General features: G+C 36.5%; 2 protein-coding genes across 3 annotated transcripts in view; one reads left to right on the top strand and one right to left on the bottom strand.

Moving 5' to 3' along the window:
- The window catches only part of LOC125280296, a 45,133-nt gene extending 33,351 nt beyond the window's left edge, over window positions 1-11,782 (top strand). Inside the window, exons 22-26 of one of the 2 annotated variants that reach the window (XM_048210738.1) lie at window positions 1,895-2,012; window positions 5,903-6,047; window positions 6,319-6,418; window positions 8,700-8,810; window positions 10,110-11,782. In XM_048210738.1, the coding sequence (XP_048066695.1) occupies window positions 1,895-2,012; window positions 5,903-6,047; window positions 6,319-6,418; window positions 8,700-8,810; window positions 10,110-10,160 (525 nt within the window). In that variant the 3' untranslated portion in view covers window positions 10,161-11,782. The remainder of the gene's footprint in view (window positions 1-1,894; window positions 2,013-5,902; window positions 6,048-6,318; window positions 6,419-8,699; window positions 8,811-10,109) is intronic. The other variant, XM_048210739.1, reaches the window with a different exon arrangement.
- A 1,407-nt stretch (window positions 11,783-13,189) lies between these two features.
- mthfr (methylenetetrahydrofolate reductase (NAD(P)H)) lies at window positions 13,190-27,509 on the bottom strand. The gene is made up of 12 exons (XM_048210742.1): window positions 27,331-27,509; window positions 26,005-26,248; window positions 23,693-23,931; window positions 23,049-23,159; window positions 22,589-22,782; window positions 20,916-21,166; window positions 18,316-18,450; window positions 18,037-18,217; window positions 17,237-17,419; window positions 15,953-16,054; window positions 15,740-15,859; window positions 13,190-15,438 (listed from the first exon to the last, which is right to left on the bottom strand). The coding sequence occupies exons 2-12, from the start codon at window positions 26,241-26,243 to the stop codon at window positions 15,220-15,222; spliced, it is 1,974 nt and encodes a 657-aa protein (XP_048066699.1). The 5' UTR covers window positions 26,244-26,248; window positions 27,331-27,509; the 3' UTR covers window positions 13,190-15,219.
- Between the last annotated feature and the right edge of the window lie 302 nt (window positions 27,510-27,811).

Below are 27,811 nucleotides of genomic sequence, written 5' to 3'. Positions count from 1 at the left end.
TAAAACTTAAAAAAACGTTTGTGTTGACAAAACACAACAAAATGATTAAAACAAACATAAAATATAAAATTAAAATCTAATTCAAAATATTAAGGTTAATTGTTAGGGTCTCGTTTGATTAGTGTTTGAATTTGACATTGAATTCCTGTTTCGTTTGTTCCTTGTTCCTGCTTCTTGTTACTTGTTACTTTCAATGGTTACTCATTAGTTCATTGTCACACCTGTCCTGTTTTACCCCTTAATAGTTTGTGTATATATCTAGACCTCAGTTTATTCTTGAGTTTGTCCGTTATTGTCATTATCATGTGATTGTTCTGGTCACGGTTTCCAAGATCACCTGTCATATATACTGCTGCGACTAGATCCTGCTGCCCTTTTCACCTTTGCTTTAACCCCAATGTAACAACAATAGTATATCAATGATACTAAAATGCCACTGGTCAATACAAATGTTTATTCAAATACACAAAAAAATGAGGGTATCTAATTAAAAATTGTTTTTTATAAATTATATTACAAAAAAATTAAGTTACAGTTATTTTTTTTTATTTAAAGGTGCCATAAAATTGAAAATTGAATTTACCTTGGCATAGTTGAATAACAAGAGTTCAGTACATGGAAATGACATACAGCGAGCCTCAAACGCCATTGTTTCCTCCTTCTTATGTAAATTTGATTTGTTTAAAAGACCTCCGAAGAACAGGAGAATCTCAACATAACACCGACTGTTACGTAACAGTCGGGATCATTAATATGTACGCCCCCAATATTTGCATATGCCAGCCTATGTTCAAGGCATTAAACAAGCCAGTATTAATGTCTGGATCTGTGCACAGCTGAATCATCAGACTAGGTAAGCAAGCAAGGACAATAGCAAAAATGGCAGATGGAGCAATAATAACTGACATGATCCATGATATCATGATATTTTTAGTGATATTTATAAATTGTCTTTCTAAATGTTTCGTTAGCATGTTGCTAATGTACTGTTAAATGTGGTTAAAGTTACCATCGTTTCTTACTGTATTCACGGAGACAAGAGCCGTCGCTATTTTCATTTTTAAACACTTGCAATCTGTATAATTCATAAACACAACTTCATTCTTTATAAATCTCTCCAACAGTGCGTAATGTTAGCTTAAGCCCATTAGCCACGGATCATAGCCTCAAACTCATTCAGAATCAAATGTAAGCATCCAAATAAATACTATACTTACATGATCTGATGCATGCATGCAGCATGCATGACAAACATTTTGTGAAGATCAATTTTGAGGTTTATATTAGCTGTGTGAACTTTGTTTATGCAATGTATTAGAGTCGCAAGCTCGGGGGCGGGGAGCGCAAGCATTTAAAAGGGAAGCAGCCTGAATCGGCGCATATTTAATGATGCCCCAAAATAGGCAGTTACAAAAATTAATAAGAAAAATCTATGGGGTATTTTGAGCTGAAACTTCACAGACACATTCAGTCTACACCTTAGACTTATATTACATCTTGTGAAAAAGCATTCTAGGGCACCTTTAAATAAATTTAAAAAAAGAATCGAGTCGTCACCTTTTTTACAACACTTTTTACAATACAGATTTTCAAAGCAGCAGTGTTAACAGGAAAATGATTCAGTGATGCCATCAGAATTCAATTCTGCTGTGAAGCAGCTCTTAAAAAGTTCAGTGTTGATTCAGTTTGGTTCAATAACTGTGTAAAGTTCATCAGCTGAATAAGTTCAATAGGGCTATAAAGCAGCAATGGAGAAAACAGTGATGTCATCATCCAGCTCAGTTCAGTTCTCATCCAAAATTGTCCTTGTAATCAATCAAGTTAATAATATTAATGAATATTGAGTGCTTTAATTTAATCTAATTTACCAATGTGTATTTACTTCTCTTTACAGATGTTCAAGCGTTGGACACATAGCAGGGATTTGCTGAAAGTAGCAGACATGTTTTGTGTTAAGAAGGAAAGAAGTGAAGCCCAGTTAGCTCTAATGACGTGGTCACTGTGGGCCAAAGGTAAACTGGCATTTCTACACTGCTGCCTTGTGGATACTAGGAATTATATATGAAGCTGTTTGCTTATTCAATTGCTATACCTCATGCAAATATAATGTGAACTACAATATAGTCAATCAAGTCACCTTAATTTATATAGTTCTTTATACAATACAGATTGTTTCAAAGCAGCTTTACAGTGATAACAGGAAAATTATGCATTTCAGCTGCTGTTAAGCTGAAGTCAGTTCAGTGTTGATTCAGTTCCGTTGTAAAGATAATCAATTATTAAATTAGTTAATTTAATCTAAAAAGCAGTTCTGCAAAAAATGCTTAGTTCTCATACCACAGCATCAGTACAGTCAGATCAGTAGTGTTGTTGAATATTAAGTGTCCTCAACTAAGCAAGCCAGAGGTGACAGTGGCAAGGAACCCAAACTCCATCAGGTGACAGAATGGAGAAAAAACCTTGAGAGAAACCAGGCTCAGTCTGGGGGCCACTTCTCCTCTGGCCAACGAATGAACATGGTGTGATTTTGATTCAGGCTGTATCACAAGTCAGAATTCAGATTAGGACAGGTAGCATTCAAACATTCATCCAGTTTCTTTTGCTTGAAGATCAGATTCATCACGCCGGTATGAAGCTGAAGCTGGCCATAGGGTCTGTGTGGGCGACCTGTCTGGTTCTAGTGGTCTTTGCTAGGATCTGTGCAGATGGCTGTCATGTTGACGAGGTCTTTACAGGGGATTGTCTAGTAGACGCAGTCTCTGCTGGCATTCAGATCTGAATAATAGAACATGATAATGTGTAATGTTTATACAAGGTTAAAGAGATGTGTTTTTAGTCTAGATTTAAACTGACAGGGTGTGTCTACTTCGCGAACAAGGCTAGGAAGACAATTCCAGAATTTGGGTGATAAATAGAAAAAGGATCTACCACCTGTAGTTGATTTTGATATTCTAGGTATTATCAACTGCCCAGAATTTTGAGATTGCAATAGACGTGAAGGACTATAATGTGTTAAGAGCTCGTTCAACTACTGAGGAGCTAAACCAGTGCTTTGTAAATAATTAGCAATATTTTTCAAATGTATGCCATGTTTAATAGGGAACCAATGCAGTGTTGACAGAACTAGGCTAATATGGTCATACTTCCTGGTTCTAGTAAGAACTCTAGCTGCTGCATTTTGGAACAGCTTTAGTTTATTTATCAAGCGAGCAGGGCAACCACCCAGTAGAGCGTTAAAATAATCTACTCTTGAGGTCATGAACACATAACTTTTCTGCATTTGTCGTTGAGAGCATATGTCGTAATTTAGATATATTTTTAAGATGGAAAAATGTGGCTTTTAAATTAAAGATTGGTTTCAAAAAGCACACCCAGGTTCCTAACTGACGACGAAGACTTGACAGAGCAGCCATCAAGTGCTAGACAGTATTGTAGGTTATTATGTGCAGAGGTATTTGGTCCAAAAATTAAAATCTTTTTTTTTTTTTTTTTTTTCCCAGAATTAAGTAGTAGGAAATTACTAGTCATCCAATTTTCTATATCAACTATGCATTCCGTTAATTTTGTGAATTGGTATGTTTCATCAGGACGCGAAGAAATATGGAGCTGAGTATCATCAGCATAACAGTGAAAATTAACACCATGCTTCCTAATGATATCTCCCAAGGGTAGCATGTACAGAGTGAAAAGCAACGGTCCTAGTACTGAGAGCTGCGGTACACCATACTGAATTTGTAATCGATATGACACCTTTTAATTTACTGATAAGTATGATTTGAACTATGTCAATGCAATTCCTCTAATGCCAACGTAATTTTGGAGTCTATTCAAAAGAATGTTGAACAACCACAAAAGACCGCCTACTCTCTTCGCCTACTGACCTAATGTGTAAACATTATGGAAGCGTGCTAGCCAGACAGGATTTAAACTTTGTCAGCTGAAGACCCAAGTTTGACTATTAGAGAGAAAATTATAACCATGCAACCGTCTACTACAGTATCGCATCAGATGTCGTGCTATAGACCCCTGGAGGAAGTTGTCAAAATCAACAACATGAAAGTTAGACCCCATACTGACTATGCTACTGAAAGAGATGCTTTCAGAATTCATAGATCCTCTTCCTTATATTATTAATTTCATCATTGTTGTTATTAAATGTGCCCTAGAATTAAAAATTGAATTTACCTTGGCATAGTTGAATAACAAGAGTTCAGTACATGGAAATGACATACAGTGAGTCTCAAACTCCATTGTTTCCTCCTTCTTATATAAATCTCATTTGTTTAAAAGACCTCCGAAGAACAGGCGAATCTCAACATAACACCGACTGTTACGTAACAGTCGGGATCATTAATATGTACACCCCAATAATTGCATATGCCAGCCCATGTTCAAGGCATTAGACAAGGGCAGCCAGTATTAACGTCTGGATCTGTGCACAGCTGAATCATCAGACTAGGTAAGCAAGCAAGGACAATAGTGAAAAATGGCAGATGGAGCAATAATAACTGACATGATCCATGATATCATGATATTTTTAGTGATATTTGTAAATTGTCTTTCTAAATGTTTCGTTAGCATGTTGCTAATGTACTGTTAAATGTGGTTAAAGTTACCATCTTTTCTTATTGTATTCACGGAGACAAGACTGTCATTATTTTCATTTTTTAAACACTTGCAGTCTGTATAATTCATAAACACAACTTTATTCTTTATAAATCTCTCCAACAGTGTGTAATGTTAGCTTAAGCCACGGAGCACCATCAAACTCATTCAGAATCAAATGTAAACATCCAAATAAATGCCATACTTACGCGACTAGACATGCTGCATAGCGAACACTTTGTAAAGATCCATTTTGAGGGTTATATTAGCTGTGTGAAGTTTGTTTATGCTGTTTAAGGCAAGCGCGAGCTCCGAGGGCAGGGAGCACTAGAGTTTATAGGGGCCGCGCAGCCTGAATTGGCACATATTTAATGATGCCCCTTGATCCTAGAGAATTAGTTAATTACAGACCGGCTCAGTATTGGCCAAAGCCGTACACATGAGCAGCACTACACATGCGTGTGATACTGACGCAGGAGCCGGCCAATAATGAGTCTACGTTCTGACGTAGTACACGGAAGCCTGCACTGTGCTTACTGCGTCAGCTGCGTAAGGAGGCTGACAGGGAAGAGAAGAGATTGTTGAATAAATTCGTTTTTTTTTTTTTTTTTTTTAGTTTTTTGTGCACAAGTATTCTCGTTGCTTCATAAAATTAAGTTTGAACCTTGAAGTTGTCACGCTGACTATTTTAACAATGTCTTTAGTACCTTTATGGACCTTGACAGTGGTGGTTAAATTGTCAGAGAGCTCTTGGATTTCTTCAAAATATCTTAATTTGCATTCTGAAAATGAACAAAGGTCTTACGGGTTTGGAACGACATGAGGGTGAATAATTAATGATAGAATTTTCATTTTTGGCTGAACCAACTCTTTAAGCTACACTTAAATAGGTCCAAATGTCATTGCATTAGATAACACAATGTCAATGTGACATTAGTTTTAAATAAAAAAATTGATAAATTTGAAATAATAAAACAATGAGGATAAGATAATATTTAAATAAGACGCACTGAACAAAAGTATTGTGACACTTTGTGGTTGACAAATGTTAGTGGAAGATGTTAATGTGATGAACTTCACCAGTGGTTTCTCTGATATGACATCTGTGTGAACTTCAGGGAAACTGAAACTGACTTCATATAGCCACTAAAAATCACCAAAACAGCAAAGTCATTGTAAAAATGGTACAGAAAGTAAAAGTTCCTGCAGCTCTTGTTTGATATTTTATATTTAATGCAGTAACATTTACACATTGTAAGTGTGGCTTAAGTGTCCAAATGCTTTTTTTCTTCACCAGAACATAAAGCCCAGAGGCAGATGGGGGAGGCTGTGAGTCTCTGGCTGGAGGGCAGAGGAGTATCTAGAACTTTCCATCATTGGGTCAGAGTGTACCAACAATACCAGAAAGCTTCCCAACACAGACAGACACAGTTTTCACACAGGTAACTATACTGGTTTTAAGTAAAAGATAAATAAAACAGACTCATACTAACAGACACAACAATAACAAGTTCACATAGACTACACAAAATTCTTAAAACTCAAGAATTGCCACAGTACTGATACATTTAGAGCTAGATTGTAAAAAATGTACAACACCATATGAAAAAATTTTTATGTTTGTAGATTTTAGAAATGAGCTGTGACTGTTTTTGAACATTGGTTATAAAGATTTGGCTAATATTGGCTAATAATTAGTGATATTTTTATGAGCCATTTCAGAGCTGTGAAGGGAAGAGTGCATGGACTGACCCATCTGTATTGGACCTGTTGGAAAAACCAAACTGAAGCATCATTGCTGTACACACAACAAGTAAGTAATCAACATGAATGAACATTTATTATTATGATTGACAAAATCAGTCTATGAACTGCCAAGTAACTAGGGCCATCCCGTTCTACAGGCAACACAGATGGCCCCAACTTTTAATCACCAAATGACAAATAACTGACAAATAACTTAAATCCAAGTGACAATCAATACAGCAACAGTATAAATAGATGCAGAAAACAGTGAAACAAAAAAAAGTAGTTTATTCATGTTGCATAGCATCTCTGGTACATTAAATTGTATTATTAATTGTATTATTAAAAATGCAAAAATGCTCAAGTTATTGAAAATTTACAAAATAGGTCACAAAAAGGATCGCTTTGCAGCTATTTGAGATTGTTTTTTGTGTCAAGCACAACTGGATGGCAGAAACGGCACTTCTGTTGCCAAAGTCTTGTCATGTTTTCTCAAGAATATTCTGTGCAACAAATTCTAAAACTGTCAACATAACGATGCCAAAAAGACTGCTTTTTAGACTGCTTACATAAAATCCATATAAATATCACTCTATATCTTCCAATAATGTCTTAGTTGTCACAGTCATGTTCTGTTTAGTTTTATTGCCTTCTTATTCATTCATTAGTTGTCATGGTTCCTGATTAGTCCACACCTGTTCCCTGTTCCATTAATGGTCTTTCCTTGTGTGTTTAAGCCCTCTGTTCCTTCTGTTCATTGTATCGCGTTAAAGTATGGTAGTAGTGTTATTGTCTGTATTTATTAAAGTAATTCTTTAGCATTCCTTCTGCGTCACACATCGTCTACACTAGTAGGCTTAGGGGCCAACACAGACATTATGCTATACCTCATCGCCCTCCACTGGATGTATAATGAGCAGCAATAAACTACATTTTAGCATTTTAGAATGCGTAGTCACACTTTTGTGGTTATTTTGGTGAAAGTAACTGAAAAGTAACTCAAAAGTAGTGTAACACATTACATTTCAGAGACAGTAATATTGTAATGTAACTAATTACTTTCAAGTTGCAGTAACTAGTAATATATATCCTAATGTATTACATTTTGGAAGTAACTTACCCATCTCTGAAAATGTTATTTTGTCAACAAACTATGTACAGTTGTGCTTAGTTTTAGTGATTTCTTTTTCAGTGTAACTGTTACGTTTGTAGAGGCTATATACTGTAGTTCTAATATTGTCAGTATCGGTGAGTCCCATTTTCTTGCCCAGGGCCCACAAGACCCTGCAAGCAACCAGCAAGAACACAAGCCACTAACAACCAAAATATCCTTGTTTTTACAATAATTTGAGAATATTACCATGACAAATAATTATATAAAGGTGCCGTAGAACGTGTTTTCAAAAGATGTAATATAAGTCTAAGGTGTCCCCTGAATATGTCTGTGAAGTTTCAGCTCAAAATACCCCATAGATTTTTTTTATTCATTTTTTTTAACTGTCTATTTTGGGGCATCATTAACTATGCACCGATTCAGGCTGCGGCCCCTATAAATTCTAGTGCTCCCCGCCCCCGGAGCTCGCGCTTGCCTTAAACAGCATAAACAAAGTTCACACAGCTAATATACTGTAACCCTCAAAATGGATCTTTACAAAGTGTTCGTCATGCAGCATGTCTAATCACGTAAGTATGTTATTTATTTGGATGTTTACATTTGATTCTGAATGAGTTTGATGGTGCTCCGTGGCTAAAGCTAACATTACACACTGTTGGAGAGATTGTTGTGTTTATGAATTATACAGACTGCGAGTGTTTAAAAAATGAAAATAATGACAGTCTTGTCTCCATGAATACAGTAATAAACAATGGTGACTTTAACCACATTTAACAGTACATTAGCAACATGCTAACGAAACATTTAGAAAGACAATTTACAAATATCACTAAAAATATCATGATATCATGGATCATGTCAGTTATTATTGCTCCATCTGCCATTTTTCGCTATTGTCCTTGCTTGCTTACCTAGTCTGATGATTCAGCTGTGCACATCCAGACGTCCTGCCCTTGTGTAATGCTTGAACATGGGCTGGCATATGCAAATATTGGGGGTGTACATATTAATGATCCCGACTGTTACGTAACAGTCGGTGTTATGTTGAGATTCGCCTGTTCTTCGGAGGTCTTTTAAACAAATGAGATTTATATAAGAAGGAGGAAACAATGGTGTTTGAGACTCACTGTATGTCATTTCCATGTACTGAACTCTTGTTATTCAACTATGCCAAGGTAAATTCAATTTTTAACTCTAGGGCACCTTTAACTTTATCCTTATCTTTCTGGTGCAGTATGAGCGTTCTGTGCTGCAAAGAGCCTGGCTTACCTGGAGAAAGAGAAACATCAGGAACAGAGTGTCTGCTGATTACTCATCCAACTTTAACAACATGCTATTGGCCCAGGTGAAGCAGACACAGTCCACAACTCTTTGAAATCTCACCATATTTGCACAAGATAAACAGGGTCACCATGCACGTATAGTATCTCTAATAGCTATTAGGTCACTGTAATCTGGTCTGTGCTTAATCAACCCAGTGTGCCTATGAATACACTCATAAACATTGACTTTCACCCTTATCGTTCACACTGTCTTATCAGTCTTTAAGAATGTTTTGCAAAATTTTTGATTTTACATGGAGAAATGAGTCCTAGAAAGCTTATCATCTAAGGCTCCCTTGAGAAAAAGTGTGCTTAATTGTATTGAATACGTGTAGTGACTTCAAACTTTTAAGAATTTTTTAAAGAACATATAATTTAATATTATTACTGAAATAAAAGACCATTGAAGTGTACTTAAAGAGAGTGCACTTTCATGACAGTTTCGTAACACACATAAGCACACTTTTAAAAAGTTCACTTTGTAATAATGTCAAATGAAAGGTTTTACCATAGTACATTTTAAAGCATTATGTTTTAATAATCTTTTTGTCATGCTTTAAAGAAGTACACTTATTTTGATGTGTTGACTAACATACTAAAGCATAAGGATTTGATTATAATTTGATTATAATTAACCATAGTGTGCTATTCAAAATCAAATTTAAAGTTCATATATTTTAAATGTAATAAATTGCAGTTGTAATTACAAACACATTTAAATACAAGTGGCATACAAGTTTCAATATGTTCAATATTCAATATTATATTAAATATTCAAGTATATTTAAGTTACAATAAATGCTTGTCAGTACAATCTACAGCACACTTTAACCAAATTCCAAAGATGTACTTAAGTCCTACTTAAGTGGATCAAAGCACTAGTTGCATTTAATATAAATTAAAATGGCAAATAACATGCAATTAAGTATCCAAAAACATTACATTCAGATCACACTTAAGTATATTCTTTTAAAGTAGGCCTATATTATTTCTTTAAGGCATACTATGCTAAATCTACATAGTAAAAGTATGATATTTTTAACTAAAGCAACATTTATGTTTTTTTTATTTATTTATTTTTTTATTATTCTATTTAATCCATTAAAATATAATGTGATGAATGGAGGTATGCAAATTGGGTGATGAAAAACAAACAAGTAAGACTTGGATAATAATGTGAATATGTTCAGTATTCTGTTAAATATATCAGTGAAGGGAACACATGGCACAAAAATGGCACCATTCCATAAGATTATAACAAACAACTCTGTACAAATAGATAATTTTTTGTTTTGTTTTTATTCTGCTGTTTTAATTGACAGGTGTTGCAAGTGTGGTGGCAGCGAGCCCACGGATCAGACTTTGAGCCCTAACAAGTTCTGTTTACAAGCAGAGTGTTAACAGATGGAAACCAGCCAGGGCAGATCAGATCATACCAGACTGCAGTAACTTCAGTCATCACTACGACATCTGCAAAATAATGACAGTTCACCTGGAGTATTCAGTAACAGTTTAAGAACACATCTACACATTTCTACATTTCATTATGTGATGTAAAATTCTCATAAATATTTATTACCACCCCCATCCACATTTGAATCAAAAAAGATTTTATTGTATTGGTCAAATGTGTAAGGTTAAAGAGCAGGGCCTAAAACAAACTTTTTGCCACACCTGCCAATGGTCGGTGAAAATATAGAAAATATACCGGCCATATATTTTTTTTACCGGCCATGAAACACCAGTTATAACACCAGTGACACCAGTGAAAAATCACAATTTTCTATTCAAATTTCGATACTAGGATACGCGCTGAGACTGGCATTTTTGACATCATTTTGTGTGAATTTGTCCGTTCAAGCACAAGATGATGTGAAAAAGAGCTCAATTTTGTATTCGCATGCTGCCTGAGACACAGCTTTCTGGGTGCGCCCTCCAGATCTGTGCGCACACAAAACTTTCCACGGGGTGCGAGCAATGAATAGAGTTCCCTTTCATGTTTTCTTGCACTTGAATATTTAAATTGGCAAGGCTTAAACTTTCGTGACGATGCAGCACTGGCCCATCAACTGTCCAGAGCGTTGTTCATGTTTGTTCATGTTCATGTTCTCACAACATGGCATTTTTAGTATTCAGAAAAATGTTACCGGCCAACTGCCGATTGACAACGTTTCATATATTCGCCAACACCAATTTTTACTTGCATTTGGCGCTTGGCGAGTGTTCATTTTAAGCCCTGTTAAAGAGTTTACCAAGAGTAAGCCAAACAACAGGTGTTTTCAACCTATTGCATTATCCACCAAGTCCACAGCATGTAAAAGTAACATGACACCTCTCCTTAAAAAGCTGCATGATTTGAGATATCATTCATCTATGTAGCTGTAGCACAAACCAAAAATATTCAAACCATTTTGTTAGTGACTGCAAGAACCCTTATAGCATATTAGTATAACTTTTTCAGTTACCGTTACTTTTAAAACATTCTAAATAAATTCTAATTGTCTGTCTTAAGTCTTTAACTCGTTCGGTGCTGTGAATGAGCAGCAGGTGCTGATTAATGCTAACTAATTGTGAAACAGTTCGCTAAACGGTCTCATTTTCCACTAGATAAAATGGTTTAAAGTACTTTGACATTCTGCCCAGTCAGTCCGCCTTCATGCTGATATTTGTGCGCAGGTGTAGATTGATAGTTCCAGAAGAAAAAGAATTCCCAGAACTTCCACGAGAAATGCCAGCGGTTCAGAGGGTTCACTTATGTAACAACCCTATAGTGAGTATAGAATGAGTGTGTCAGGTTACTGACTCCTCCTCCTCTCCTCATGTGGAATGAGTACTCAGTGGAAGAACCAAGAGTGTTTCAATTTCTCAGTGGTTTTTGGAAAATGGCACTTAGGTTCCCAAGGTACTAAACCACTTTTATATACTCTATGTATTTAAATCAAGTATCAGTGTAGAACATTTTCATGCCTTTTTTGTCCAATAAAACTTAATAGGAGTTTTTGGGTTTTGACGCCTTTTGATTAATGAAAACCTTTTCAGTTTCTATGATTACTAGATCATTTTTTTTAATTCATTTTATATTCAAACCTTTTAAAGGGATAGTTCACCCAAAAACATTTACTCACCCTCAAGTTGCTCTAAACCTGTATGAGTTTCTTTGTTCATCTTGAACTCAAAATATTTTGAAGAATGTGGTTAACTAAACAGTTTCTGGTCCCCATAGACTTCCATAGTATTTTTTTTTTTCTTTTTTTTTCTCCATATTATGGAAGTCAATGGGGATCAGCAATGGTTACCACATTCTTCAAAATGTCTTCTGTGTTGAGCAGAACAAAGAAACTCATACAATTTTAAAACAACTTGAGGGCGAGTAAATGATGACAGAATTTTTATTTCTCGGTGAACTAGCCATTGAAATATTTCAGAGCAAAGTATAACTAGTAAAAAAAAAATGTATTTGGGTAACACTATTTTAGTCTTTTTGTTATACATGTTACATTACTATAGTATTAACAGTGAATTGTGCATAATTACAAGAAACTAACCCTAAATCAAAACCTAACCCTATAGTAAGAACATATTGTTCATTAATATTACCCAGTATTTAATTGTATAATTACAATGTAACAAGGACACCTTAAAATAAAGTGTAGCCAGTATTTGCTGTAGAATTTTCCATGATTTTATTTACTTTATTTTCCACGATAGCCTATTTACAGGCCTGCAAATCACAGTTTAAAAATAACCTGATGTTTGCAGGTTTTCTATAAAAGTGGGAAACCCGTTGCAAAAAATAACTGATTGTAATTAGTCATGACTCATTACTCATGCTTGTTTGTTCATTTTAAAATATTAAGTTTTGAGAAGAAATCTTTACTGGAAATATTTGTTGCGGAATATGAGTGTAATAGCTAAATAAACTAAAAACTTAAAAATGTTTGAATATGCATACTAGCTTAAAAAAAATACCCAGAAATTTAATTGATTTACCCATATACAGGGAAAAAGAGACATTCAAAACACAAACGGCACCAATGAGAAATGCTGAAAAACAAATGCACATAAAAATGAACATGTCTAATAACTATGTTTAAGCAATGACATTTGCTCAGGCCTGGTCAAGCTCGTGCTGTTGGCTTCGTTCCAACAGGTGTCATGTTTTATCTTACTATGAGATAAGACAACGCACATGAATTGAAATGTGTGCATGCCTTCATGTTTAACATAACATCTGCTGATGGCAGCGCACCGAATCCTTCATCCTCTTCCAAATCTTCACCATTATCAACAAAGCTTCCAACAGTGGCATGGACTTTGAGATATAGGTGAACTCCAAATATAAAACGTGAATCACAGGCAAACAAATCATTATCAGTGATAATGTCAAACTTGGACAAGTTTGCACAGGGGGAGGAGCACAAGTTTATTGAGTTTTCTTTTGGCAGCACAGAAATGATCATACTTCTCAAATGGTTAAAAAAAAAAAAAGAGGCCAAATAGGGAAAACAAAGATTCAAAAGTGATTCACAGATCACTACTGTCACAAACCAATAACTCCACTAGTATTACTTCACACACGACAGTAGAAGACTATGAGGGAATCTCACAAATAATCTAAATCCAGGCAGGTCTTATTTAAAAAAAAAATTCCCATTATTTTCATTACAATTATAAGGATCCCCGCACATGACATGCAGACAAAAATATAGGCCTTATATATCGTGGCCATGAATTAAGAATTCATTCTCTCATTTTAGTAAAACATGGCCACAATTTACTAATTTGTTCCCTCGTTTTAAGTAAATTGTGCGTACAATATAATTTGTTCCCTCGTTTTACTACAATGAGCACCTGATATAATAACTTGTTCTCTCATTTTAGTAAATTGAGGCCGCATTGTACTAATTCGTTCCCTCATTTCAAAAACTTTAATAAAACAAGGAAACAAATTATTATAGCGTGCAGACAGTTTACTTAAAATGAGGGAATGAATTAGTAAAACATGCTGATGCATTAGTAAGTCGTGGGAACGAATTGTTAATTAATGGGCATAATATATATTTTTGTCCGCTTGTCATGTGCAGAGCTTTGTACAATTTAACATGTTCACTCCCAATTCTCATTGCCGTAATATGGCAAAAATTCTATACAAATTCAATTGTAAATTATTTATATATCATGGTAGTAGTTTTTTTTTTTTTTACTACAGTAATGAACATCAAAAGTATAACATCCAGTTGCAATATGGTAATGAGTATCTAGAGTGAAAATGTTCTTAATTGTCATGGAAAAAAAACTCTTAAATCTTTAAAGGGATAGTTCACCCAAAAAATGAATGATCAGCATTTATGTCATGTCATTTCAAACCCATGACTTTCATTTATCAACAATTTTTTTAATATACTCTCATCACTTTTTTTCCATCAATTGGATGTTTATGCAACCACAATTTTCAAACTTTAAAAAGTACTCTACATTGACATCAAAATTTTAATGAGTCTTATGAAGAGGCTTGATCGCTTTTATATGATGAACAGATTTATCTTTTATTCAGATAAAAACATTGATCAACGCATATACATATAGCACATCTGGTCGATGGCCATACTTGCTTGATGCACAAGAACAAACCTCATTGTTTTGCTGAAGATCAAATGTGCTTGCTTGACACGTGAGAACAAACTTCACTGGTTCTCATGCATTAAACATGCACATTTGAGCTTCTGTTGACCATATTTGATGTGCTCAGTGTATGCGTGTTGATCAGATCTGTAATGTGAAGTGATTGTATTTCTTCAGAAGTCTTGGATTACACAACTAGATCCTTATGAATTACTTGAAAGCTTGAAGATTTTGGTTGCTTGGACTTTTAATGGATGGGCAAAAATGATGAGAGAATATTAAAAATATTTTAATTTGCATTTTAAAGATGAACACAAGTCTTATGGTTGGAATTTTTGGGTGAACAAACCCTTCAAACAAAAATTACTTGTTATTTTCTCTTGAATTTAGCAGGAAAATAACCTTTTTGACATAGGATCCACCTATTTCCTATAAGTGAAATACAGTAGCCAAATACTGTATTTGTGTCCACACATTTGACCTGACTTACAAGAGTTCCTTGCTTTTACAATCATATATTGACCATATGCAGTATCCAAAACACCATCTATAAATAGTTAAAAACCTAGGTTAAAAATATAAGAAAATGGCACTCAAAACAGCCAACTCAAGTCCATTTAAAGATTAAGGCAAATCATCTTGTGTAGTGCTACATTTGGCATAATTTTCCCTATATATTGACTGTGATGACAAATTCAACGCTGAAAATGACTAAAAATACTGTGTCATTACAGTAAAGTACTCTGTGTGTGCGTTGAGAGGTCTCTGGATCAAATAGCAGCGCATGCAGACTTTTTGAGTTCTGTGATGCTACAATTCACTTCCCTCATCCTGAGTTACTTGAGGAGAGTCCAGGAGCACAAACATGTCTTCAATCACTTGCCACAGGCAGCTGTCCAGCGGGAAGTCGTTGTCCACAAGATTGACGAGGAAGTAGTTGTCGTGGATGTACTGAATGATCATGCGTGAGGGCGATTCGTCCTCATACAGCTTTGCCCATTGTTCAATCCACAGTGCGAAAGCCTCGTCCTGCGGGAACAGACAGAACTGAGCTCAGTTTCTAGTCTATTTTATCTTTTACTATAGCACAGAATCGCTCTTATCACTGAGACAATAATGGTGAGTGTGTCTGTAAGAGTGCTAAGGTTGTCTAAACTGGGGCAGTGTGAATATGTGAGGTCAATGAGGGTTTTGGAAGTGTCACACATGGATAAGCAAGCCATTTAAACACCTTATTTAGGATCAAATCTGTTTAAAAGCAATGTGAAATTTGCATTGCAAGGTGGTTCTAGGGTGTTAAAAGATGGTTACTAGGTGGACGAATCATCACCTTCCAGTACATAAAGCTGACTGGATCCACCACGGTGGGCTGAACGATCTCTCTGCCTGGGAAAATTCCCCATGTCACAGCGTTGGGCTGCATGTCAGGGGCATTTGTGATATTCCTACCCTAAAAAGAATAGAAAATACTACAAAATGTCAATATTAAAAATTGGAGATTACATAATGTAATATGGATCATGTAGGGGTACAAGTGATTTACCTGAACGTTGACTATATGGTAGTTCACACGAGGTTCATATTTCTTCAGCACTTGCAAAAGTGCAGTAACATTTTCACTTGATGTGAAAAACTCCAAATATGCCTGTTGATTTCAAGAGGTAAAAATAAACATGCTGAAAGAACTATTTCCAAAAAAGTCAGCCAATTCCAAAAGCACCTAAAATAAAACAAACCCCAAAAATAAACCCACAAATCACCGAGTGTACAGTTCCCACAGTTTCACAAGCATAACTAGACCTGATAAAAAACCTGTATGGATTTAGTGTTAGATAACGATAATTATGAAAGCTTGTTTCCACCACTGAATAAAAAAAATCTCACAATTCTGACTTTTTTTCCCTCACAATTGCGAGTTTACATCTTGCAATTCTCAGAATTGCATATGAACTCGCAATTGCGTGTTATAAAATCACAATTGCAGAATATAAAAACTTGCAATTCTGAGAAATATAGTCAAAATGGCAAGATATAAACTCGCAATTCTGACTTTTTTTTTTTCCAAAATTGTGAGTTTATATCTTGCAATTCTGACTTTAAAACATGCAATTGTGAGATAATCTTTCTAAACCTCTTATGACTTTCTTTCTGTTAGAAATCACAAAAGATTATCAGAGTCCAAAAAGTAGTCCACATGATTTTTTTGTGTGCTATATTCAAAAATATACTCTGAAGTCATATGATAGCTTTGTGCAAGGAACCAAATAAATATCTGCACATTAAAACATGGTACACTGCACAAGGGGTGATATCATTTACATCATCATCTCTGGTTATTTCACGTCACATGAATGACAATGTTACTTTAGTATTGTAAAAGTTACCTTGGCAAATAACCAAAATAAAACATGTTTTTTATATATATTCTATTTTACTTCAGTTCACATTTACTTTATTTCCAGTAACAAATTTTTTTTTTTATGGTTTCAGTTTTAGTTAATGACAATAACCTTAAAAGTGTGATTGCAATGAAACATGGTTTAATGTTTTGAATTAAACTAAAAGCAAATGAGATTTTAAATTTTAGAGTGGAAGGGAAGATTTTCAGCATAATGACTTAAATGTCAGTTTGTTCCTCAGACAAAACTATCAAAAGACTTGGAATGTTACACACAAGTCATACAGATTACAGATTTATGGTAGTTGTTTTGGAGCTCAACAAATCCAGTCCCTGTTCCACTTTCACTGTATGGAAAAGTGCAACTCGCTCATTCTTGAAAATATCTTATTTTACATTGTCCACACCGTTAAATAGTGTTTTGCTGACCTTTTGAAAGACGTATCCCCCTGCAGGGCCCCAGCCCACAATGGGGTCGGATGAGGCTTTGCCGTTAATGTTGGGTTGAGAGTTAATGGTAAGAACACCCCTGCGGTTCACCTTCTCCAACTCATCCTTCAGCAGGTTGGTCTCTGGAGCCAGAGGGTCATCGTTCCATGGCAGACACATGACCTACACAAAGCATAAAGATATCAATCATGCATGCAAAATTGTAGTATTTATATATAACTTGCAGCACATACACATACATAACTCAACTGATGACATGAGTGGGCAGGATGATCAAAATTTCATAATGGAAACTGTCAGTTCAGCCATTTTCATTGGTAATTCAACCAAAAAAGTAGTTTATATATTAAGTAACTATATGGAAATGCCCTTTTTTGGATTATCTAGTGAATTAAATGTTACAAACCAAAGTCTGGTTAGTGCAAAAACCACTGCTTAACATTGTTAAACAAAGGACTCAAAACAGTAAAACCATTATTATAAAACAGATGTTCTGTCTGTAAATTCAGATTGGATGATTCATGTTTTCTGATAAACACCTGTTGAATTCTATATTCATGAGTTGTGACATTGTTCGGCAACCACAAAAAAAAAAAAAACTTTCCCTTGTGTCGTTCCAATTAATAAACACACCCTTAATAACAAGTTCTTGCCCATCTTGACAGGTTTAGAATATGCTGTGCTCTGCTTTTGTGTACTATGTGTTCCTTCACAAATCAGTCATGCCCACACAAGAATATCTACATGGCTGTATACTGATACTGGCCGTACCACTCTACCTTGTGTCCATTGCGATTGGTTTCCCCCGTGATGTAGTTGGTAAAGACTTCATAAACACTCTCCTCGCTCATTAGTTCCTCACCCCACATCTGCAGCAGGGCCTCTTTAGGAGACTTACTCTTCAAGTAGAATAGGTAGTAGTCTGTCAGCTCACCAAAGGCTGGTGAGGAGGAGTTACCCCTGAAGAAATGGCGGACATGTTAATTAACATTTTTGTTCTCTACATCTTGAACAAGCCACATAAAGCCCAGAAAAGAGGGAGAAAACATGTTGTGTACCATCTTCCGTTGGGGAAATCATCCCAGTCCTGTGTTCTGTAGATGTAGCTTTTGGGTCGAGAAGCCCAGAATATTGGCCTGACATCTTCTTCCTTACGCTTTGGATGGGCGCTGATGGCCCAGGGCAGGGGTCGCCTAAATTTCACATAATATCAATGTAAATAGGTGAATATCGTAAAAACTGTCAGAAACATGTCCATATTTTCCCCCCCAAATTAAAAGAATAGAATAAGGAAAAAAATGACTTTATGCATAATGTGGGACTTTTAATGATAAAAAAACTAAAATACACTAGGACTCTTATTTTGAAATGTCTGTTCTTTACTACTTTTAGTTGCTCATTCAAAAAGATTGAGATAAAATATGAAGTCTTACAACAATCAACAATTACAATATTAAAGGGATAGTTCACCCAAAAATGAAAATGTGATGTTTATCTGCTTACCCCCAGGGTATCCAAGATGTAGGTGACTTTGTTTCTTCAGTAGAACACAAATGATGATTTTTAACTCCAACCGTTGCCGTCTGTCAGTCGTGTAATGCATGTCAATGGGAATTCCATCTATAAGAGTAAAAAAAAACATGCACAGACAAATCCAAATAAACTCTTGCGGCTCGTGACAACACATTGATGTCCTAAGGCATGAAACAATCGGTTTGTGCGAGAAAACAAACAAGTAAAGTATTTATATCATTTTTTACCTCTAATACACCACTAGGTCCAACTGCTTTGCGCATCCGGTTGGTAAGGTCTGAAAACTTGTTCTGATGACGGAAGTGATCTCTCGCGTGTATGTCAATGAGTGCGAGACATCACTTCCGGCATCAGAGTGCATTTAGACCTCACACACCGAATGTGCAAGGCAGCTGGACATAGTGTTGTTTTAGAGGTAAAATATTATATAAATACTGTTCGTTTTCTCGCACAAACAGATCATTTCGTGTCTTAGGACATCAATGTGTTGTCACGAGCCGCAGGGTTTAATTTGGACTCGTCTGTGCATGTTTTTTTTAATCTTATATATTGAGTTCCCATTGACATGTATTATAAGACTGACAGACCGCAACAGTTGGAGTTAAAAATCATCATTTGTGTTCTACTAAAGAAACAAAGTCACCTACATCCTGGATGCCCTAAGGGTAAGCAGATAAACATCAAATTTTCATTTTTTAGTGTACTATCCCTTTAACACCTTAAAGTAAACATTGTCATATTTCATCAACAGTAGATCATAAGCGATCGCTATAATCACTGATTGAGAACTGCTTTAAAACTGCCAGCCTGTAAAACGCGAAACAGTGCTACTGAACATGCAGCACTCACATTTACTTAAATCATGCCTTTTGAAGTTTAATAATCCCATTAGGCCTTATCGCAATTCCTGTTTTTCCATCCCCAAATATAAGACCTGAAATATGAGACCTTTTTTTTACCATTTAAGATGTTTAAGATTTTTTTTGGCCTTGAATTTGATTAAACTGGACCCTGATTACACCTGCTGCTGATATATAAAATCAATACAGCACTCAGGGCCATCACAATCCATAATCACCTGAGAGCATAGGAGTTGCTAAGAGAAGCTATACTAAAGAGATGAAAAAACTGTTTTTTAGCCAACAACCCTGCATCAGAGTGGAAAGGCCTGAAAGCCATCACCAGCTACAAAGCACCATCCCCCAGCACTGTGGCAATTCAACAACTAGCTGAAGACCTGAATGTGCTTTACCGCATGTTTGAAAAGCCCAGTCTCACACCCCACACCCGCTCTGGGGTGCGTTTCCCATACAACGATGTAACTCGTTACTTCACTACCATAGTACGATGCATCGTTGAACAAATCAACTAGCTAGTCAGGACTGTTTCCCTAAACTGTTTTTGTCACAAACTTGTCGTTCAACCACGTTGGTGAATGAGGTCATGCAAATGGTGGAGTAATAACTTCTTTAAATGAATCTGCTTCAGATCGAATTAATGATTGATTTTTTGCTATAAATTATAGGCATGGCATCTGAGGACTAATTCTCATTTTCCTCAGTTATTTTGCTTTTTTTCCAGATTCAATCAAATGCATGTTCTTACAGACTAGAGCACGTACGCACATGCGCACTCTCCAAAAACGGTGCTTTAAATCTCTTGACAAACTAAAATATATAAATGACATTTGTATATATTCGAAATAAAAGATATACATTGTACTTAATGTCAGCTTGCTTATTTTGCTCATGATAACGATTAAGTCCACATGTCATAAAAACAAGAAACTATGCTTCTAACCACAGGTCGAGAGCTGTCGTTCCAACCACACAAGTTTGCGATGCAGTTTGCGAATGTTCGTTTGAACTGTGCACCAAATCGTTGAACTATGTAAGTAATGACGGAACTTGCGATGTTAGTTGGCTAACGATGCTTTTGGGAAACGCACCCCTGACCGTCTCGCCACACAACTATTAACATATATAAAGCTCATTTTTATTCAGATTCTGAGCCATGAACGCCAGCAGCATTTTCTGTACTATAATAGAAATTTCTTTTTGGGGAAAAAAGAAAAAGAAAAAAGGAGAATCTTCTTAGAATCAAGTTACATTTCAAAGCCACTCACCGTGGATCCTCTGCCCATAAGCCCAGCTGTCTGAGCACTTCCATGGTGGCCACCTCTCTGTTGAGCGTGTAAAAGTGCAAGCCCGGGACCTCTCCACTGGCCAGTAGAACCTTACACATCTCCACCGCCTGCTGGATGCCATAGTTACGAATGGCGGCGTCGTTATCTTTAATGGGCTCAATCACCTGCTTGATCTCCTCTGGCACTTCAAGTTTGGATAGTTTGACCAGCTGACGGAGTGAGTGATACCCCTGTGCAAACAACGGAAATTACAGTTTTTAAGATGCACAAAAATCACAATAAAAGTCTGAAGGCTTATGATAGTTTTGTGTGAGAAATACACTGAAATCTAAAATGTTGTACCCTCCACAATATTTTATAGAATATAAAATTGTGACATCAAATCTGGTGACAAAATGATTCTTCCTTGCGCTTTGGATGGGCACTGATGGCCCAGGGCAGGAGTCACCTAAATTTCACATAATATCAATGTATCATTTTAGTCTAGGACTAGCTTAAAGGGATAGTTCACCCAAAAATGAAAATTTGATGTTTATCTGCTTACCCCCAGGGCATCCAAGATGTAGGTGACTTTGTTTCTTCAGTAGAACACAAATGATGATTTTTAACTCCAACCGTTGTGGTCTGTCAGTCGTATAATGCATTGGTATAATGCAAATGGTAACTCCATCTATAAGAGTGAAAAAAACAAGCACAGACAAATCCAAATTAAACCCTGTGGCTCGTGACGACACATTGATGTCCTAAGACACGAAGCGATCGGTTTGTGTGAGAAATCGAACAGTATTTATATCATTTTTTACCTCTAATACACCACTATGTCCAGCTGCCCTGCGCATCCGGTTAGTGAGGTCTGAACACACTCTGACACAATGCAAGTGATGTCTCGCACGCATTGAAGCAAAGCGCAAGACATCACTTCCGTCATCAGAACGCGTTTTTTGACCTCACTAACCGGATGCTGAACACAGTTGCACATAGTGGTGTTTTAGAGGTAAAAAATGATATAAATACTGTTCGGTTTCTTGCACAAACCGATCGTTTCGTGTCTTCAATGTATCGTCACGAGCCACAGGGTTTAATTTGGATTTGTCTGTGCGTGTTTTTTTTTCACTCTTATAGATGGTGTTACCGTTTCAATGCATTATTTGACTGACAGACTGCAACAGTTGGAGTTAAAAATCATCATTTGTGTTAGAAACAAACATACTGAAGAAACAAAGTCACCTACATCTTGGATGCCCTGGGGGTAAGCAGATAAACATCACATTTTTATTTTTGGGTGAACTATCCCTTAAGCCTTATCTGTGAAACCAGGGGTTAGAGTTTATTTAGAGGGACATTAGATAGTTGTTTAACTCTTTGCTAGTTGCATTAAACTGTATTTTATGTCTCATTTATTTTCAGATTATTCTTAAAAGTTAACAATTAACAAGAGTCACTTACAGGAATTATTAAACAGAAAAATTACAAAATAACTGTTTAACTATTATAGTATTTGATATGCTGCATTAGTAGTAGACCTTAATTGATCTTTTCCAATGGTATGACATCATATGGCAGTTTATGCTGCCGTATTTGGCTGATAAGAGAACTGGATGACTTCCACATCATCAAGGTGCAGTGATTGGTTTGTTTATGTGTTTATGTACCTGGATGGGGAAGATTCCTGGGAGAATGGGGCAGGTGATGCCAATGGCCCGACAGTCTTTTACAAATTTAAGAAATGTTTCTGCCCTGAAAAACAGCTGGGTGACGATGAAGTGTGCACCAGCATCAACCTTCTCCTTCAGGTGCCTGAGGTCATCTTCATAGCTCTCAGCCTCTGGGTGACCCGTGGGGTAACCTGTCATTACATTTGTGAGGGGTTTGAGCTGGTGAATTGAGTTCCATGTGGAAATCACAACAAACAAATGCACACAACTAGATCCAGAAATCTAGAACGTCTGGAAAAACAACTTGCTGCCAAAATACTGGGTGTTGCTATGTGGTTGTAAAGTATTCTGAGTGGTTGCTAGGTGCTTACTGGCTCTGGACCCAATGTCTTGATCAATGAACAATGTTAATTTGCCTTAGCAAACACCATTAATTGTTTGTCTGTCTAAAGCTCACCTGCAACACAGATATCAAAATAGTCATCAAATTCACAGCGAATGTGCTTGACCAGGTCTGTAGCATAGTTGAAACCTCCATCTTCCTCCACCCAATCTTCCCCAATAGGATCTGCAAAAAAAGACAATTTGGGTCAAATTGAGTTTGCTCTTGAGATTATGACTGCTCCAAAGACTAAATAGCCACAGTATGCTGCTTTCTAAAACACCTAATTTTGGCCAAATTCTACAGTAATACTGCATGCAATGTATCCTTCATCGGGAAGGCAAACTCAGAATCAAAGACAACCACAGTGAAAAAAAAAATCCAAGATGGCAGATGGACTAGAGAGAAATGTTGATTATAAGCTATATACCTAAATCTCAGAACTGAAGTGTTCAGAAGTTCAAACATAGAAGTTACCAAATATCTTACATACATTACAGTAAAACTGCTGCTGCCATTCAAAAGTGATTCAAGTCAGTCACTTATGAGGATCCGTAACAGTAAAGGATGCTGTTTTAGAAGGCAGTTGAATGTGTAGACATCATGACGGTTTACTAGGTTTTGAAACCTAGCTTTTTTGGGGGGAAATGGCACGTAAAAATGTGTTGTTTGAACCTATAAGTAACTCTTACAGATTTCAAATGAGTCTGTGTTCATACCTCCTCTCAGGGCCATGATATTCTTTAGGCCTAGCCGCTTGGCTTTATTTAAATGGGCTGTTATTTTCTCCTTCGTCTGATTGCAGCATGTCAAATGCAGGACACTCTCCAGGCCGCAATAATTGACTGCTGTGCTTGCTATCATCATGGAAGATGTTTCTTTATCTGAGCCTGGATCTCCAGCGGGATGCCAAGTGATGTCAATGAAGAGAGGACCTCCCGAACCCATCCGGTCAAATCTAACACACAAAGAACAAAAATAATATTTTTTTTTAAACAAATACCATTATTTTTTGCATTAAAGGGTTAGTTCACCCAAAAATTAAAATTCTGTCATTAATTACTCACCCTCATGTCATTCCACACCCATAAGACCTTTGTTCATCTTCAGAACACAAATCAAGATATTTTTTGATAAAATCCGATGGCTCAGTGAGGCCTCCATTGACAGCAAGATAATCAACTTTCAATGCCCAGAAAGCTACTAAAGACATATTTAAAACTGTTCATGTGACTACAGTGGTCATACAGATGAACGAAGGTCTTACGGGTGTGGAACGTCATGAGGGTAATTTTTGGGTGAACTAACCCTTCAAGGTAATAAGAATTTGGAAGGAAAATAGGATGGATTTTCAAATATGTCACAATATACAGGTGCATCTCAATAAATTAGAATATCATGAAAAAGGTTTTTTTTTTTCTGTAATTAAATTCAAAAATATATTCTAGATTTACTAGACAAAGTAAAATATTTACAGACTTTTTTGTTTTCATTTTGATGATTACAGCTTGCTGCTCATCAAAATAATAATAATAAAAAAAATCAGTATCTCAAATTATTAGAATATTTAATTTCAAGTTCTATTAAATTACCATTCTCAGGGTATAAATACTGGGTTTAGGTCAGTAATCCCAACAGCAGTCATGGGGAAGTCTGCTGACTTGACAGTTGTCCAGAAGATGATCATCAAGACCCTCTACAATGAGGGTAAGCCACAGAGGGTCATTGCTGAAAGAGCTGGCTGTTCGCAGAGTGCTGTGCCAAAGCATATTCATGGAAAATTGACTGGAAAAAAAAAGTGTGGTAGGAAAAGGTGTACAAGTGAAAGGAATGACCGCAGGCTTGAGAAGATTGTCAGGCGAAGCCGATTTAAGAACTTAGGAGAGCTTCAAAAGGAGTGGACTGAAGCTGGAGTCAGTGCATCAAGAGCCACCGCACACAGAAGTCTTCAGGAAATGGGCTACAAGTGTCACATTCCACATACCAAGCCACTTCTGAAACAAAGACAACATCAGAAGTGTCTTACCTGGGCTAAGGAGAAAAAGAACTGGACTGTTGCTCAGTGGTCCAAAGTCCTCTTTTGCATTTCATTTGAAAATCAAGGTCACAGAGTCTGGAGGAAGAGTGGAGAGACATGTTGCCATGTTGCTTGAAGTCCAGTGTGAAGTTTCCACAGTCAGTGATGATTTTGGCCGCCATGTCATCTGCTGTTGTTGGTCCACTGTGTTTTCTGAAGTCCACAGTCAACGCAGCCATCTACCAGGAAATTTTAGAGCACTTCATGCTTCCTTCTGCTGACAAGCTTTATGGAGATGTTGATTTCATTTTCCAGCAGGACTTGGCACCTGTCCACACTGCCAAAGGTACCAAAAGCCTATTCAATGACCATGGTGTTACTGTGCTTGACTGGCCATCAAACTCATCAGACCTGAACCCCATAGAGAATCTATGGGGTATTGTCAAGAGGAAGATGAGATACACCAGACCCAACAATGCAGATGACCTGAAGGCCACTATCAAAGCAACCTGGGCTTCCATTACACCTGAGCAGTGCCACAGGCTGATTGCCTCCATGCCACGCCACATTGATGCAGTAATTCATGCAAAAGGAGCCCCAACCAAGTATTGAGTGCATAGAAATGAAGCCTGACATTTCTGTTTAAAATATCCTTTTTTTTTACTGATCTTATGAATTGTTCTAATTTATTGAGATAGTGAATTGGTGGATTTTTGTTAAATGTGAGCCAAAATCATCACAATTAAAAGAACCAAAGACTTAAAGTACTTCAGTCTGTGTGCACTGAATTTATTTAATACAATATTTATTTAATTTAGAGTTCCACAATTTGAGTTGAATTACTGAAATAAATGAAATTTTCCACGACATTCTAATTTATTGGGATGCACCTGTAAATTGGAAAAAATATAACCTGGACATGTTTTTTGTTGTTGTTGTTGTTGCTGGTGGTGAGATTCACCAATTTACAAAAACATAAAAGTAAAGTAAATCAGCAATGTTTTGCTTTCCTACCTAGAGATAAGATTGACTGCTCCAGATGTTGTACGAGGTGGGAAGAACTCTAGAGAGAACCAGTGGTCCCCAGACTCGATCCGCCGTTTCATCTTGTCCCGCAGCCGGTCAGTGCGGTCGGCGTCCAGTACAGGGGTCGAGCACCTGGAGCTCTCTTTGGAGCTCTCTCCACTGTTACTGGCCCCACTAGAGTCGCTCTTAGAGGACTGCCAACCTATGTCAGCTCTTTGGTTCACCATGTTTCCTGTACCATGTGTAGAAAGTCAACCCAACAAAACAGATAACACGATCACTTCGAGCTAGGTTGACTTTTTTAACGTCTCTAAACCCGTCTGTATGGGAGACTAGACTAGGAGCAGTTTTTTAATTGCAAACAAACTACATTGATGATGCTGCCTATGTTCAGAATGGAATACTAGCTTATCACTTAATACTGCACAAAATCACTGTATTCTGATAATTATAAAAAAATATTAAGTTATACGGTATTCACAATCTTACACATCACAATCAAAAAAAAAATGTTTAAACAATATTATATATCATCCTGCAAATAAAAATTAAAAATATATTTTTAATTAAGTTTTATGTAAAAAAAAGTCTTAACGTTGGCAGTATGATCATGAGTCCAGAGAGAGGTATGTAAAAAAACTGCATACGTAATGACTTAATATTACACTGTGACCATTTGTCACAGTTCAAATGGAAAGTCAGGCCTACTGTATTGTGGGATATACAGTATCTTATATTGTGCAGTGTGCACATGACATATTAATCTTTAAATTGTGTAAAATTATGCATCAGTATTTCAGTTACATATGTAGTTGAATAGATAAAAAGCACATTACAATTATAATGTAAACATTTGATTTAAAGTTTACTACTCAAACATGTGTAACTGACAGCTAAAATACTTAGTAGCAAATGAAGGTGATATGTGTTACAATTGTCCCCCAGCCACTGTTACAATCACTCCAATGTTTTTGCATAAAAGTCAATATCATGCTCATGATGATAATCCTAATAGCTAAATGCATTAAGTCAGTCTATAACGAGTCTCGTTTGACTTATAAGGAAGAAACGTTCATATAAAAACGTTGCTTTTAAAGGCATGATTTAAGGCAAAGCAATCAATGCAAGCAACAAACAGCGTTTTATATGACAAAATAACTTATTTTAGAAATTATTTGTGCATCTTTTGATACTGTCCATTGTGCGACAGGGTCTAGACTGGGACACGGGGGTCCGCGCGACTGCACCCTTTAAATAGCCGAAAGCGAGTCATGCAAAGTCTGTAATCATTTAAAGGAGTCTTTGCTTCATTACCTTCAAACTTTTCCCGATCCCCTATGAGTTATGAGAGGATAGTACAGATCCAGGGCGGCGCTTGTACCCGTGCTCTGGCTAAACAGCGTGTGCGGACAGCATGGAAGACAAAGAGGGTGGTGTTATGGTAGGCCACGCCGATTTTACACAAGTCACGCCCATTTCAGTCCAAACGATCGTTCCATTGGCTGCAGGGTCTGTTATCGCTTATGATGTAAACACACCACATGTACTTATTAATAATTAAATGAGCTATATGTGTATGTACAGGCAGATACGCCCACGTTCACACTGAAAAAATAAAAGAAAAGAAAAGTCAACCTATTTATCCAATCTGTTCTTTATTCTTTGAAGTCTTTTTGTTTATTTTTCCTGAAATATTTGTAATGCATATTAACCGGTTCTGAGCAATTATGAGCTTGTGTCCCTGCTGTGTCGGACCTAGAACGTTACACATGCGTAACTGGTGCGTGCTTGAAAA

Source organism: Megalobrama amblycephala, linkage group LG12, assembly GCF_018812025.1.
Source record: "Megalobrama amblycephala isolate DHTTF-2021 linkage group LG12, ASM1881202v1, whole genome shotgun sequence".
In the NCBI taxonomy this organism is placed as follows: domain Eukaryota; kingdom Metazoa; phylum Chordata; class Actinopteri; order Cypriniformes; family Xenocyprididae; genus Megalobrama; species Megalobrama amblycephala.
The sequence above is the reverse complement of the archived record's forward strand: the minus strand, read 5'-3'. Positions and strand labels throughout refer to the sequence as shown.